This window comes from Pseudophryne corroboree, chromosome 9, assembly GCF_028390025.1.
Source record: "Pseudophryne corroboree isolate aPseCor3 chromosome 9, aPseCor3.hap2, whole genome shotgun sequence".
NCBI classification, from domain to species: domain Eukaryota; kingdom Metazoa; phylum Chordata; class Amphibia; order Anura; family Myobatrachidae; genus Pseudophryne; species Pseudophryne corroboree.
The window spans coordinates 332555817-332570924 of NC_086452.1; the positions used below are offsets into that span (position 1 = coordinate 332555817).

At 45.7% G+C, this 15108-nt stretch overlaps 1 protein-coding gene across 2 annotated transcripts in view; it reads right to left on the reverse strand.

Annotated features, from left to right (window-relative positions):
* Window positions 1–3040: 3040 nt before the first annotated feature.
* EIF3L (eukaryotic translation initiation factor 3 subunit L) overlaps window positions 3041–15108 on the reverse strand; it is a 47800-nt gene continuing 35732 nt past the window's right edge. For both annotated transcript variants that reach the window (XM_063940567.1, XM_063940568.1), the window contains 4 exons: window positions 5552–5725; window positions 5288–5477; window positions 5100–5180; window positions 3041–3198 (listed from right to left, as the gene is read on the reverse strand). In XM_063940567.1, the coding sequence (XP_063796637.1) occupies window positions 3160–3198; window positions 5100–5180; window positions 5288–5477; window positions 5552–5725 (484 nt within the window). In that variant the 3' untranslated portion in view covers window positions 3041–3159. The remainder of the gene's footprint in view (window positions 3199–5099; window positions 5181–5287; window positions 5478–5551; window positions 5726–15108) is intronic.

The following is a 15108-nucleotide window of genomic DNA, read 5'->3' on the forward strand; positions in this document are numbered from 1 at the left end:
GCGTCTGAAACTGATAGTGACAGTTCTGTACCACGAACCTGAGGTACCCTTAGTGAGAAGGGCAAATTTTGGACATGGAGGTAAGCATCCCTGATGTCTCGGGACACTATATAGTCCCCTTCTTCCTGGTTCGTTATCACTGCTCTGAGTGACTCCATCTTGATTTGAACCTTTGTAAGTGTTCAAATTTTTTTAGATTTAGAATAGGTCTCACCTAGCCTTCTGGCTTCAGTACCACAATATAATGTGGAATAATACCCCTTTTCTTGTTGTAGGAGGGGTAATTTGATTATCACCTGCTGGGAATACAGCTTGTGAATTGTTTCCCATACTGCCTCCTTGTCGGAGGGAGACCTTGGTAAACCAGACTTCAGGAGCCTGCGAAGGGGAAACGTCTCGACATTCCAATCTGTACCCCTGGGATACTACATGTAGGATCCAGGGGTCCTGTACGGTCACAGCGTCATGCTGAGAGCTTGGCAGAAGCGGTGGAACGCTTCTGTTCCTGGGAATGGGCTGCCTGCTGCAGTCTTCTTCCCTTTCCTCTATCCCTGGGCAGATATGACTCTTATAGGGACGAAAGGACTGAGGCTGAAAAGACGGTGTCTTTTTCTGCAGAGATGTGACTTAGGGTAAAAACGGTGGATTTTCCAGCAGTTGCCGTGGCCACCAGGTCCGATGGACCGACCCCAAATAACTCCTCTTCCTTTATACGGCAATACACCTTTGTGCCGTTTGGAATCTGCATCACCTGACCACTGTCGTGTCCATAAACATCTTCTGGCAGATATGGACATCGCACTTACTCTTGATGCCAGAGTGCAAATATCCCTCTGTGCATCTCGCATATATAGAAAATGCATCCTTTAAATGCTCTATAGTCAATAAAATACTGTCCCTGTCAAGGGTATCAATATTTTTAGTCAGGGAATCCGACCAAGCCACCCCAGCTCTGCACATCCAGGCTGAGGCGATCGCTGGTCGCAGTATAACACCAGTATGTGTGTATATACTTTTTATGATATTTTCCAGCCTCCTGTCAGCTGGCTCCTTGAGGACGGCCCTATCTATAGACGGTACCGCCACTTGTTTTGATAAGCGTGTGAGCGCCTTATCCACCCTAAGGGGTGTTTCCCAACGCGCCCTAACTTCTGGCGGGAAAGGGTATACCGCCCATAATTTTCTATCGGGGGGAACCCACGCATCATCACACACTTCATTTAATTTATCTGATTCAGGAAAAACTACGGTAGTTTTTTCACATCCCACATAATACCCTCTTTTGTGGTACTTGTAGTATCAGAAATATGTAACACCTCCTTCATTGCCCTTAAAGTGTGGCCCTAATAAGGAATACGTTTGTTTATTCACCGTCGACACTGGATTCAGTGTCCGTGTCTGTGTCGACCGACTAAAGTAAACGGGCGTTTTAAAACCCCTGACGGTGTTTCTGAGACGTCTGGACCGGTACTAATTGTTTGTCGGCCGTCTCATGTCGTCAACCGACCTTGCAGCGTGTTGACATTATCACGTAATTCCCTAAATAAGCCATCCATTCCGGTGTCGACTCCCTAGAGAGTGACATCACCATTACAGGCAATTGCTCCGCCTCCTCACCAACATCGTCCTCATACATGTCGACACACACGTACCGACACACAGCACACACACAGGGAATGCTCTGATAGAGGACAGGACCCACTAGCCCTTTGGAGAGACAGAGGGAGAGTTTGCCAGCACACACCAAAAACGCTATAATTATATAGGGACAACCTTATATAAGTGTTTTCCCTTATAGCATCTTTTATATATTTCTAACGCCAAATTAGTGCCCCCCCTCTCTGTTTTAACCCTGTTTCTGTAGTGCAGTGCAGGGGAGAGCCTGGGAGCCTTCCCTCCAGCCTTTCTGTGAGGGAAAATGGCGCTGTGTGCTGAGGAGATAGGCCCCGCCCCTTTTTCGGCGGGCTCGTCTCCCGCTCTTTAATGGATTCTGGCAGGGGTTAAATATCTCCATATAGCCCCCGGAGGCTATATGTGAGGTATTTTTAGCCAAAAAAGGTTTTCATTTGCCTCCCAGGGCGCCCCCCTCCCAGCGCCCTGCACCCTCAGTGACTGCCGTGTGAAGTGTGCTGAGAGGAAATGGCGCACAGCTGCAGTGCTGTGCGCTACCTTAAGAAGACTGAGGAGTCTTCTGCCGCCGATTCTGGACCTCTTCTCGTTTCAGCATCTGCAAGGGGGCCGGCGGCGAGGCTCCGGTGACCATCCAGGCTGTACCTGTGATCGTCCCTCTGGAGCTAATGTCCAGTAGCCAAAGAAGCCAATCCATCCTGCACGCAGGTGAGTTCACTTCTTCTCCCCTAAGTCCCTCGTTGCAGTGATCCTGTTGCCAGCAGGACTCACTGTAAAATAAAAAACCTAAGCTAAACTTTTCTAAGCAGCTCTTTAGGAGAGCCACCTAGATTGCACCCTTCTCGGCCGGGCACAAAAATCTAACTGAGGCTTGGAGGAGGGTCATAGGGGGAGGAGCCAGTGCACACCACCTGATCCTAAAGCTTTACTTTTTGTGCCCTGTCTCCTGCGGAGCCGCTATTCCCCATGGTCCTTTCAGGAACCCCAGCATCCACTAGGACGATAGAGAAAGATGAAAGAAGCCATAGCTTTTCTCTTTGTAGATTGTACACAAAACATCAAATGTAAATTAAACAAAAAACAAAACCTGAATGTTCACATGGTAGATTCTACATCAGGAAAATACACAAAAGACAACACAAGGAAACCAAATAATTGGTAGTAGCAACCATATATAAACATAAGTAGATTCAGGAAAGTATTGGAATCCACATTATTTCTACTATGTTTAATAAGTGGATGAGAACAGACTGATGCATTCTTAAGTTAACATGCAAACAACTCTTGAACTATATTGTACAGTTTACTTTAATATGGCCACTTAAGGTGGAATTTTACCATAATAAACTTCCCACCTGCAGTCACGTATACACACAAAAAAATAGACTGTAAAAATAACAGAAGACTGCTATTAGAATATTTTGAGCATTTTATTAAAACATTTCCATCCAATGATTACTGATTGCAAAGTGTTTGATGCGGTCGGTTGCCCTTAAGTCCTTATAAATATTTTGTCTATGTGGATTCTTTTCAAGGTTTCTGGCTCATCTTCTTCAAGGTTTTATTTAGCTGTAAAACAAAATATTTCAATGCAGAGCACAGCTTAGTTATCACGGTAATTCACAATCAAATAATGCTCAATTCAGAACTAGTTTTAATAGATTACTTCTAATGCATTAACCCCTTCAGTGGCAAGTTTTTTTTTTATTTAAAAACACCCTGGGGGGGGGGGCTTTTATATGAAAGTGGGGGAGGGTTGAGGTGCAGGAGGGGCAACTGACTGGGCAGGGCGAGTTAAATTGCCCGACGATCGCCCGCGGGGATAGCCAGCCCCAGCGCCGATTCCTGGCCGCCTTGCGGCACCCGGGAATCAGCATAATGCATTTTACTGCTAAGCCCGGCTCCCGGCCAATAGGAGTCCAGGGGGCGGGCTAAACTCCATAATAGAGTATACCGATTCCCGGGCGCCGTGCACGCTGCACGACTGTCCCTGGGACATCAGCAAGTAATATGCCCGGAAATCTTCCGGGTTTGCCAGCGCTGTCATCCCTGGCAAGCCCGGAAGATTTATGGGCATGCCACTTAAGGAGTTAAATGGTTTACAGTATATTATAATTCGGATTAATGGATACAATCAACTTCAATATACAAATTCATATTTTGAGTAACAGTTGTTTTAGGTTTATTAAAGAATATGTACAATTAGAAAACAAAAATATTTCTAAAATGGAAAACTACCTAAAATGGTCTATAAAAGCCAAAATCAGACTGTTGCACAGTATAAAACATTGCTGGAAATAAACCAAAATGACTTTGCTGGTTGCTGCGGGATGCAGGGTGCCCTAAAATTCAGCTCAGTGACATTGCAGCCGGCACTAAGTTTGTCCCTATGTAAAAGCCAGCATTTCTCTTTGGCTCAGGTAATGGTAAATACACTCCGATAGGAGGGTATTCAATTCTAAGCACTGCGCTACCGAGCAGCACTGCAGTACTTGGCTATGCACGTCAGCCATATATTGCTGACATCATAAGCTTTCATGCACACCTCCATGGGGTGGCGAGGCAAAACTTGCTTTGTGGTTGGACGCAATCTGCCATTTGAAACAGAACATCGCACGCATCACACTGAATTGAATGCCTACCACACTGGATAGACAGACAGAGACAGACAGGACAGAGACAGACAGGACAGAGACAGACAGGACATATCTCTATATCCAACAATTGTATAGCGGAAGATTTTATTTTTTAAATGTAAAAAAAAATATTCCTTCAAATAGACATTTTCATTAAATCACAACACATTTTGTATACATTCTATTTAGAGAATTACCATGTTCACTATTGTGCCTAATCTTTGTACTGTATGACAGTGAAGCATTGTTTGACCTCTTTCAAAACCAGAACATTCCACTCTTCCCTGACCTTGAGAAGAGCACGGTAAATTGACTTATTAGAAAGAGAAGACTTAACTATATGTTTGAGATCTGCTAGTTTACCTTCAACATCCTCCTGGTGTCTACAGATCTTTTTACGTAAGCATGCTGCTGCCTGAATTGCAGATCCCTAAAATACTGCATTAAGAGCACACCAATGAATGAATAGGGAAGTGTCGGCTGGATTGTTAGTTTCTAAATACATCGTGAAGCATCAACTGTTTACCTCACTGTCCTGCCTTCTAATAAGTGGAAGCTAACCCCATTGCTTTTGTCCCCCAGTCCCTCCCCTACTGCTGCTGAGAAATTTTGGTATTAAAACACCCATCTAATCAAAATAGATTACCAAGGTGAAAAACCCCCCAGACAAACAGGTGAAGGGCTGCCCACTGATTATCTGCACTCTCTACTAGACATTTGAACGACCAGGAACTACACACATAAACACAGCATTAAGTGACCAGCACAGATCTTGATATGGATTGTAACTGGATTAAAAGGGAAAAACAAAAAATCAGAATGACAAATAATTACCTCTTCAAACTTATGTATCTGCCGTATAAAGAAATCTCCATAGCGCCGAGCAACTTTGGTATCTGCGATGTGAATCATGTCCTGTAGTAAAAGAATGTGTTTGAGATTAAAAATGTAAATGCTATTTATTTCAATAAACAGATTAAGATTTATGGATTGTTCCGTCAAGCCTGTCCACTTTTGATCACCTTATCTATGTAGAAATCAACTTCTGATGCAGACTGAAACTCTCCCTCCAGTGCAGAAATACCGCTAGTCCACACCAGATTCTTCATCTTGTGCTTGAAAACAAGCAACTGGATGCGGAACTCCTGCTCTGGCATATCCAAGAATCCTGCCAGTTTAGCTACTGGCATGGTAGTGTACAATTTCAGAAAACTGCAAGCAAGAGAGAAGTTAGGAAACAAACAAATGAAAGTTATAATCTCCTAGTCGCTGGAAGGAAGTCTCACCTGCGGATGGTGGACAGCTGGGCCTGCTGTTGAACTTCATCCAGAAAGACTTTGAGCTGTTGCAGATACGGTTCCTTGTGATAGTTTGGGTGGACATTGTCATAGTTGGGTACCACTGGTGAGAGGAACTTGGGACAGGCAAAATTATAGAGCTCCTCATAGATCTGGGTTTCTCTGTTGGATACAAAAAAAAATAAAAAAAATGAATTGAGCATAATCACAAATGGTCAGAATTTAGCTGCCAACCCAAAAACAAATTGCCATAAATTCAGAAGAGAAATCGGACATCCTCCTCTACAAATACCAGTTATTGATGCAATGGCATAAGAGAATGCAAAAACCAAAATGACTGCATGACATTTAGGGGGGGGAGGGGGAGGGGAACCAGAATTATTTTAGACCTAGGTTGTCCTCAACCATCCAATGAGTTAGAACTCCTGAACTAGAGGAGGTAGAGCTGCTCCTCCTCGTCCCACACTACCATCATTAGCAATCACCCTCTTCTGCTCGTCCTTTTGATATTTGATTTTATGAAAACTTGGCTACAGAGCTCCAAATTGAATTTAAATGGTATCTACATGTCAGTACATAGTCTATAATTACTTTACTTCATTTGTAAGAATTTTTTTTTTTTTTTTTTTTTACATAAAACACCATTTTTACTGGACTATTAGGTAAATTTTGTTTTTAACAACCAGACTGAATGAAGCCAATGAATATAGGATATCTGAGCAAAGTCAGGTCTGACAAAAATGAGCACAATATGAGGATCTGGAATGAACAACAAAGGCAGATTTGAAAAATTTAAAGATTTCCAGACAGAAAGACATGGGCTTTTCCAACAAGAAAAACTTAAAACCCAGAATGCATACTGGTAAGAGGTGGAACCCAGAGAAAGACATTAGCAAATAAAGCAGTCAGAGTACAGTGCTAAAGCAGAGTACACACCTGGGCGACTTGCCCAGCATTTGCGCCGCCTGAATGGCCGATTCAGGTAAGCATACACACTTACTGATTGGCTGCTCAATGTGTCGTCCTGATATCACAACTGGACAGGCATTTGAATTTGCCCGCCCAGCTTTGACTTCAGACCTTGTTATACACAGCAGATATATCGGGCATCAGCTGTGCTGCACAGCCGATGCAATATGTCTGTGAATGACGTCGTTCACAGACACACCGGGTGCAACCAATTGCCGACTGGCTCAGATATATGTCGGTCAGATCGAATGGCCATTTTAATCGGCCAGTGTGTACCCAGCTTAACTCCACTATTACAGTCCAGGTTTTAAGGCTATACATGCTTGAATAAAAAAAAAAAAAAAAAAAAAAGGTATTTCAGAATCAGAATCAGCTTTATTGGCCAAGTGTACTCACGTACACTAGGAATTTTTTGTGGTACAGTGCATAGCCAAGCAGAAACATGAAGGGGGAATGGGGGCGTGGCTTGGCACGGAGTAGGCAGCACAGTGCTGTAGCTCCCTATTAATTCTCCTGTTTCCCATCCTTGGCGCCCGGTTCAGAGGTTGTACTAGCCTATGCTGCTGTTGGAACCCCTGGTGTACCCCCTAAGCAGTTTGGTGCTGCTGTGCGCCTTATGCCCGCTGAGATACAGCCTGAAAGGTGTGTGTGACCTGTCCCAGATATGGACGCCTCAGCCTCGTGGACCCGCGGGAGAGTGCAGCCGGCTATGTAACATCACCTCCTGGCCCTGACTGCATTAGCGGAGGTTACCTGCGGCTGTGGACTCCGGGATCTGGCCTCTTCAGCGGCGTATGCAGCTTGTCTCTGCTCCGGTTCCCCTCCGCTCACGTGACCCGTGAAGGAGCGCTGACGCTGGCACTGTGCTGGTCCCCGGAGTCTCCTGTGCCCCTGCCTCCGTCTGTGGGGACTTGGTGTGGCTGCTGGCGCTCAGAATTGGGCTCTGTGGGGCCCTGCCATTCTGCTCCCGCCGGCGCCATTTTGGAGAGGTGAGCCCTGCCTGCCGGAGCACCTCCCACCCTGTGTACATCCTCTCCTGTTTGAAAGTACTGTGTGCATCCCCTTCTCTAGCACAGGGGCTCATTTACTAGTTGGTGATGGCACTGTGGGGGTCATCTGCTTGTCTCTCCTGTTGCATGTGAAAGTACTTTAAGTCCTGGACGGAGACTGCTATTCCCATCTCACTGAGAGGCTGTAGTAATCCCTTTTACTATTAACTGTATCCTGCACGCATTGTGTCCTGCCCTGGAATACTTTTTGTGAGCATGTGTTTTCTCTATTGAGCCTCTGTCTCACCTACTATACTGCAGACTTCACTGTGTGTGACCATGCCGTTCTTTTTGTGCATCTTTAATATCCCTCTGCTATATTGGCGATTCCTGCCGGCATTGCTATGGGAAAAAGTGGTAATGCTGCCGCTGCTGCGGCGCGCTTAGAAAGATTTGCTAGAAATTCTCAAGTGCCGGCCCCCCCCGCCCACTCAGGGTGCATCCCCTGCTGATGTTATGCAATCTACTCAACAAATTCTGCAGGCCATCACTACGTCCAAACTGAGGGTGACGGACAGGATTGGTCAAGTTTAGGCTGATATTTTGCTTATTCGTCATGACATGCAGAAGTTGCGTGAACGTGTGGGTGGTGTGGAACAACGTGTGTCTGATCTTGAGGATATAACCACACCACTTAAAGATAATGTCGCTGATCTTTCCTCCCAGATGGCTGCTGTTAAAACCAAACTATCAGATATTGAAGGCCGTTTGCGAAGAAATAACAAGTTTTGAAATAACATACTTGCCTAAGGGGATCTCTGATCATTCCCCTGTTTTGTTGTTATTGGATCCTTTGTCTCCTCAGGGTGTTAAATTCTGGAAACTCAACCCGTACTGGCTGTCATTGATGGGTGATGGAGCAGACATGCTTGCTGAATGGCGGGATTTTCAGGATTTTAATGCCTCCTGTCCTACCCCTACTAACATGATGCATTTAAAGCTTCTGTCCGTGGTTCCCTTATTAAAAAGGTGGCAGCCATTAAGCGATCTAGTAGGGAGGAGGAATCCCGTCTTGAACAGACCTGTTGCCAATTAGAAGCCGATTACCTTTTGATTAAATCTCCCTCCTTGTATGCCCGTTGGGAGTTGGCCCGACGGGAATGGACGATGTTTTTGTTTGATAAATCCAAACACAGACTGCTATTTTCCAAATATTCTCTTTACTCACAGGCTGAGGTGGGGGGCAGTTATCTTGCCTTTCTTTCAAAGGAGGAGAGGGGCGGCATTTCTGTCCAACAGATTTGTGACTCTCGGGGTGCACTAAAATACTCATGCCCTGATATTAATGACGTATTCTTTACCTACTACTCCTCATTATACACTTCTAAGGTGTCCTATACCGCGGACCAGCTGTGAGATTACCTCTCCCATATACATTTGCCACGACTGTCCGCAGAATCTATTGCTTTTATGGACTCCCCGTTTACTACTGAGGAAGTGGACGCTGCCATAGCATCGTTCCCCAATAATAAGGCCCCTGGTTGTGACAGCATACACATTGAATTGTATAAAAAGTTCAAAGAATTTTATATCCCCTATTTAGTTGAGTTGTTCAATACCCTGTTTAAGTTGGGTTCTCACCCTCCCTCAATGTCTGAAGCCATTATCATTGTAATTCTTAAGCCGGGTCAAGACCCCACCACCCCGGACTCGTATCGTCCTATTTCTTTGCTTTCCACAGACGTTAAGATTTTGGCTAAAGTTTTAGCTGTCCGTCTAAATACTGTGATTACATCTATTGTCCACAGCGACCAGACGGGCTTTATGCCGGGGAAGTCTACAATACAGAATCTTCGTAGACTCTTCTGCCATTTGCAGAGGGGGGACCGTAATGGGCTGGAGGCGGCGGTGGTGTCCTTGGATGCTGCAAAGACCTTCGACTCGGTGGAGTGGGTATATTTGTGGGAAGTACTTCATAAATTTGCATTTGGTCCTAAATTTGTACGATGGGTCCAGTTGCTGTATTCTTCCCCGGCTGCTCGAGTCTCAGTCAATGGTCATGGGTTACGACCTTTTCCGCTGGAGAGGGGTACGAGGCAGGGTTGCCCGCTCTCCCCGGCCTTGTTTGCCCTCGCCATTGAAGCATTGGCCAGTTGCATACGTACGTCTACAGACATTGAGGGAATTAAGATTGGGGACCATGATGATGTTATCGCACTTTATGCTGATGACATGCTTTTATTTCTTAATGACTCTGAGAGCTAATTACTCTCCATGCTTCGGATAGTTACTCACTTTGGAACTTATTCTAGTTTACAAATAAACTGGAGTAAGTCCAGTATTTACCCCATATCTGGTGTTCTACCTGCTGTGGCGGACTCTTCCTGTCCCCTGCAAAGGACTCTCCGGTTTAAATATTTAGGAGTTTGGATATCCCCCCGTCCTCAGGATTATGTTGCACTGAATGTGGAGCCTGTGACACGATTTTAAGAAGAAAGCCCATCTGTGGAAGAAACTTCCTCTCACTGTCATGGGCCGTATTAATTTGTTTAAAATGTCTATCCAACCCAGGTATCTATACTTATTGCAACATTCTCCTGTATATATACCCAAGAAGATTTTTTCATCCATTGACAGTGTTATATCCTCTTTTATCTGGGGTGGCAGAGCACCTAGGGTTGCCATGAAAGCCTTAAGTCCAAATTGGATGGAGGACTGGGCCTCTCCAATGTGCGATTATATTACCTGGCCTCTCAACTGGTTCGCCCTTCTAGATGGCTTCTGGGTACAGGTGGAGATACACTGTTGGGGTTCTATGCCGAGTGGGTGGAGTCCCCCTTCTCCTTGCTTCAATTTCTGCTTTCTGGCACTATTCTCTCTGGCCTTCCTCCTATTCTCAGACAGGCTCAATTGCTATGGAATCTGGCACACACCTTTTTTGACTGGCACGGCATTGATGTAGATACACCCTTGTGGTTTAATGCTTCTTTCAAAGAGCTGCTTCCCTTGTCCCCAGATAATTTATGGTTGAGGGTGGGAGTTGCAACGGTTGCTCAGCTCTATGACAATGGTACACTTAAATCATTTGAACAGATACATAGTGACACTGCTGTTGCTAACTCTGCCTTCTTCCGTTATCTCCAGCTGCGTCATGCACTGCAGGCGCAATTTGGTGCAACCCCTCTAGTAGTTTCAGTGTCTCCAGTCAAAAAACTGCTTCTTACGCTGGGCCCCAGGGGATGTATATCTACGATTTATGCCGCCTTGAATGTACATGTTAATTAACATTTATTTGACCCATTGAAACTTAAATGGGAGAGTGATCTTGGTGCCCTCTCTGATGAACACTGGACACAAATCCTGGGTTCCATCTAATATACTACCCCGTGTGTTAGATACCGGCAGGTCTACTTTGATATCCTCCATAGAGTGTATCGCACTCCAGTTATGCCTCCGGTCTGATTCTTGTTGTCCGAAGTGCGGTGTAGGGGGGGTGGGATGATTTCTGGCATTTACTTTGGTCTTGCCAGAGGTTGGTTCCGTTCTGGATTGCAGTTTGGAATGACATTACCCTCACAGAACCCTCTCTCCCTATGTTGGATCCTAGACTATATCTGTTTGGGCTAGATATTGAGGAGACGCACTCCCTGGTTCTATACCACTATGTTTTATGTTTAACTAACTTGGCAAAGGTGCTGATAGCCAGGAAATGGTTCTCCCCTGAGCCGCCTAATATTTCCCACTGGAGGGCTTTGGTTAATGAGGTCTCTGGTCATGAAAGGGTGATGTTCACATCTCGGGGCACATTGGATGCCTACTTTGGAAAGTGGGATACATGGAATACGTCCATCTATGGAATGGGAATGTTGTGATGGGAGGAGGGTTGTGTGCTGTTAATACCAGATTTTGGGAGATTGTGTTTATGTTGGAGTTGTCCTGGAGATGACTCATATCTACACCTTAACTATGTTTACTTTTTGTTATGTTCATATTCATGTCATTGATAGACTGTGGCTTACTGATTTTCTGATGACTATCTGAACATGCTGCCTCTTTGCCTTAGCAGATCCATGCTTGACCTACTATGCTGTAATTTTACGTGACTTATTTTTATTTTTCCTATGTTGTGCTGACGTTCTGTTTTTTGTTTGTATGTTTGTGTTAAATCAGGAAAAAAAACCAATCAATAAAGAAATACTGAATTAAAAAAAAAAAAAAAATCACTTGAAGGGGGAATACATAGCACAAGAGGGAAAAACTTACAAAACATTACACACGAGTTCATACTGCACATTGCAACTGTACGATAGACTCGATATATTAGACATATTATATTGACTTTTTATATATTGTTCAGCTAGTGGACAGCTAGTGGGAAGAAACTTTTAATGGACCTGGTCGACTTCGCGGGAATGGACTTGTAGCGTCTGCCTGATGGAAGCGGTTCAAAACAGTTTATGACCTGGGTGCTGCATATCTTCCACGATTTTCTCCGCTCGCTTCCTGACCCTCGACTGGTATAATTCCTGGACGGGAGGGAAGTCAGCCCCAACAATCTTTTCAGCTGTCCTCATCACTCTTTGCAGCCTCCGTCTGTCACTCTCATTGGCAGCTCCATACCAGACTGATTGAGGAACATAGGACCGATTCTATGATCGCTGTGTAGAAGATGAGCAGCAGTTTCTGCGGGATGTTGAATTTCCTGAGTTGCCTCAGAAAGAACATCTGCTGCTGGGCCTTCTTTATGACAGTGCTTATGTTGGGTCCGCATTTGAAGTTGCGGGAAGTTTTTGACCCTAGGAATTTGAAGGACGCGACCCACGAAACCACACCGTCTGCTATTACGAGTGGTTGCATGGCATTGCGTTTCCTTCTGAAGTACATCACCATCTCAACTGTTCTTAGGGGGAATTAGGTCAAAGTTGTTCCTGCCACTCCACTGCATTAACCGTTCCGCTTCGCGTCTGTATGCAGATTAGTCTTTGTCCTTGATTAAGCCGATGACTGGTGTCGTGTGCAAATTTTACAGATTGCTCACCCAAGGTGCAGTCGTTGGTATATAGAGAGAAGAGCAGGGGGGGAGAGGACACATCCTTGAGGGGCCCCCATGCTGATCGTGCGCCCACTAGAAGTGAATGACCCGGCTTTCACCACCTGTTTCCTTGCTGTCAGGAAGTCGATGATCCAGAAGCATATTGATTCTGGGACCCCTAAGGAGAGGAGTTTGGCTTGCAGGATACTGGGGACGATTGTGTTGAATGCCGAACTGAAGTCAACAAATTGGACCCTCGCATAAGAGTACAGTCAGTCTATATGTTGTAAGATGTAGTGCAGCTCCAAGTTAACTGCGTCCTCAACACTCCTGTTCGCTTGGTATGCGAACTGCAAGGGGTCCAGGTGGGTGTCAGTCGCTTCTCTCTGGTGGTTCAGCACCAGCCGTTAAAACATTTTCATTGCCATAGATGTTAGTGCGATCAGCCTGTAGTCGTTTAAGTCTTTTGCAGCTGCGCTCTTTGGAATCGGGATGATTGTTGAACATTTAAAGCAGGAGGAAACCTTGCACTACTCCAGTGAGGTGTTGAAGATCTTTGAGAAGATGGGGGCGAGCTGAACAGCACAGTTCTTTAGGGCAGATGGCGATACTCCGTCCAGGCCTGTGGCTTTCCTAGGTTTGATGCTTCTGAACACTCCTTCTACCTCTTTCTGATCCACCTGAGGTGCCTGGGAGTGGAAACCAGGTTAGGGGAGCGGGTGGTCATCTTCGACTGGGACAGGGGTAGGACTGGGACAGGGGGCCTCCTTCTCAAATCTGCAGTAAAAGTTGTTTAGCTCGTCTGTCAGTTCCTGGTGCATGACGGCAGGTTTTGGGATTTACTTCTAACTGGTTATGGCTTGCATACCTCTCCAAATTGACGTGGGATCGTTGCCGAAAATAAGAATTTACTTACCGATAATTCTATTTCTCGGAGTCCGTAGTGGATGCTGGGGTTCCTGAAAGGACCATGGGGAATAGCGGCTCCGCAGGAGACAGGGCACAAAAAGTAAAGCTTTAGGATCAGGTGGTGTGCACTGGCTCCTCCCCCTATGACCCTCCTCCAAGCCTCAGTTAGGATACTGTGCCCGGACGAGCGTACACAATAAGGAAGGATTTTGAATCCCGGGTAAGACTCATACCAGCCACACCAATCACACTGTACAACCTGTGATCTGAACCCAGTTAACAGTATGATAACAGCGGAGCCTCTGAAAAGATGGCTCACAACAATAATAACCCGATTTTTGTAACTATGTACAAGTATTGCAGATAATCCGCACTTGGGATGGGCGCCCAGCATCCACTACGGACTCCGAGAAACAGAATTATCGGTAAGTAAATTCTTATTTTCTCTATCGTCCTAGTGGATGCTGGGGTTCCTGAAAGGACCATGGGGATAATACCAAAGCTCCCAAACGGGCGGGAGAGTGCGGATGACTCTGCAGCACCGAATGAGAGAACTCCAGGTCCTCCTTAGCCAGGGTATCAAATTTGTAGGATTTTACCAACGTGTTTGCCCCTGACTAAATAGCCGCTCGGCAAAGTTGTAAAGCCGAGACCCCTCGGGCAGCCGCCCAAGATAAGCCCACCTTCCTTGTGGAATGGGCATTTACATATTTTGGCTGTGGCAGGCCTGCCACAGAATGTGCAAGCTGAATTGTATTACACATCCAACTAGCAATAGTCTGCTTAGAAGCAAGAGCACCCAGTTTGTTGGGTGCATACAGGATAACAGCAAGTCAGTTTTCCTGACTCCAGCCGTCCTGGAACCTATATTTACAGGGCCCTGACAACATCTAGCAACCTGGAGTCATCCAAGTCCCTAGTAGGCGCAAGGCACCAAAATAAGCTGGTTCAGGTGAAACACTGACACCACCTTAGGGAGAGAACTGGGGACGAGTCCACAGCTCTGCCCTGTCCAAATGGACAACCAGATATGGGCTTTTTTGAGAAAAAAAAACACCAATTTGACACTCGCCTGGTCCAGGCCAGGGCCAAGAGCATGGTCACTTTTCATGTGAGATGCTTCAAATCCACAGATTTGACTGGTTTTAAACCAATGTGATTTGAGGAATCCCAGAACTACGTTGAGATCCCACAGTGCCACTGGAGGCACAAAAGGGGGTTGTATATGCAATACTCCCTTGACAAACTTCTGGACTTCAGGAACTGAAGCCACTTCTTTCTGGAAGAAAATCGACAGGGCCGAAATTTGAACCTTAATGGACCCCAATTTGAGGCCCATAGACACTCCTGTTTGCAGGAAATGCAGGAATCGACAGTTGAAATTTCTTCGTGGGGCCTTTCTGGCCTCACACCACGCAACATATTTTTGCCACATGTGGTGATAATGTTGTGCGGTCACCTCCTTTCTGGCTTTGACCAGGGTAGGAATGACCTCTTCCGGAATGCCTTTTTCCCTTAGGATCCGGCGTTCCACCACCATGCCGTCAAACGCAGCTGCGGTAAGTCTTGGAACAGACATGGTACTTGCTGAAACAAGTCCCTTCTTAGCGGCAGAGGCCATAAGTCCTCTGTGAGCATCTCTTGAA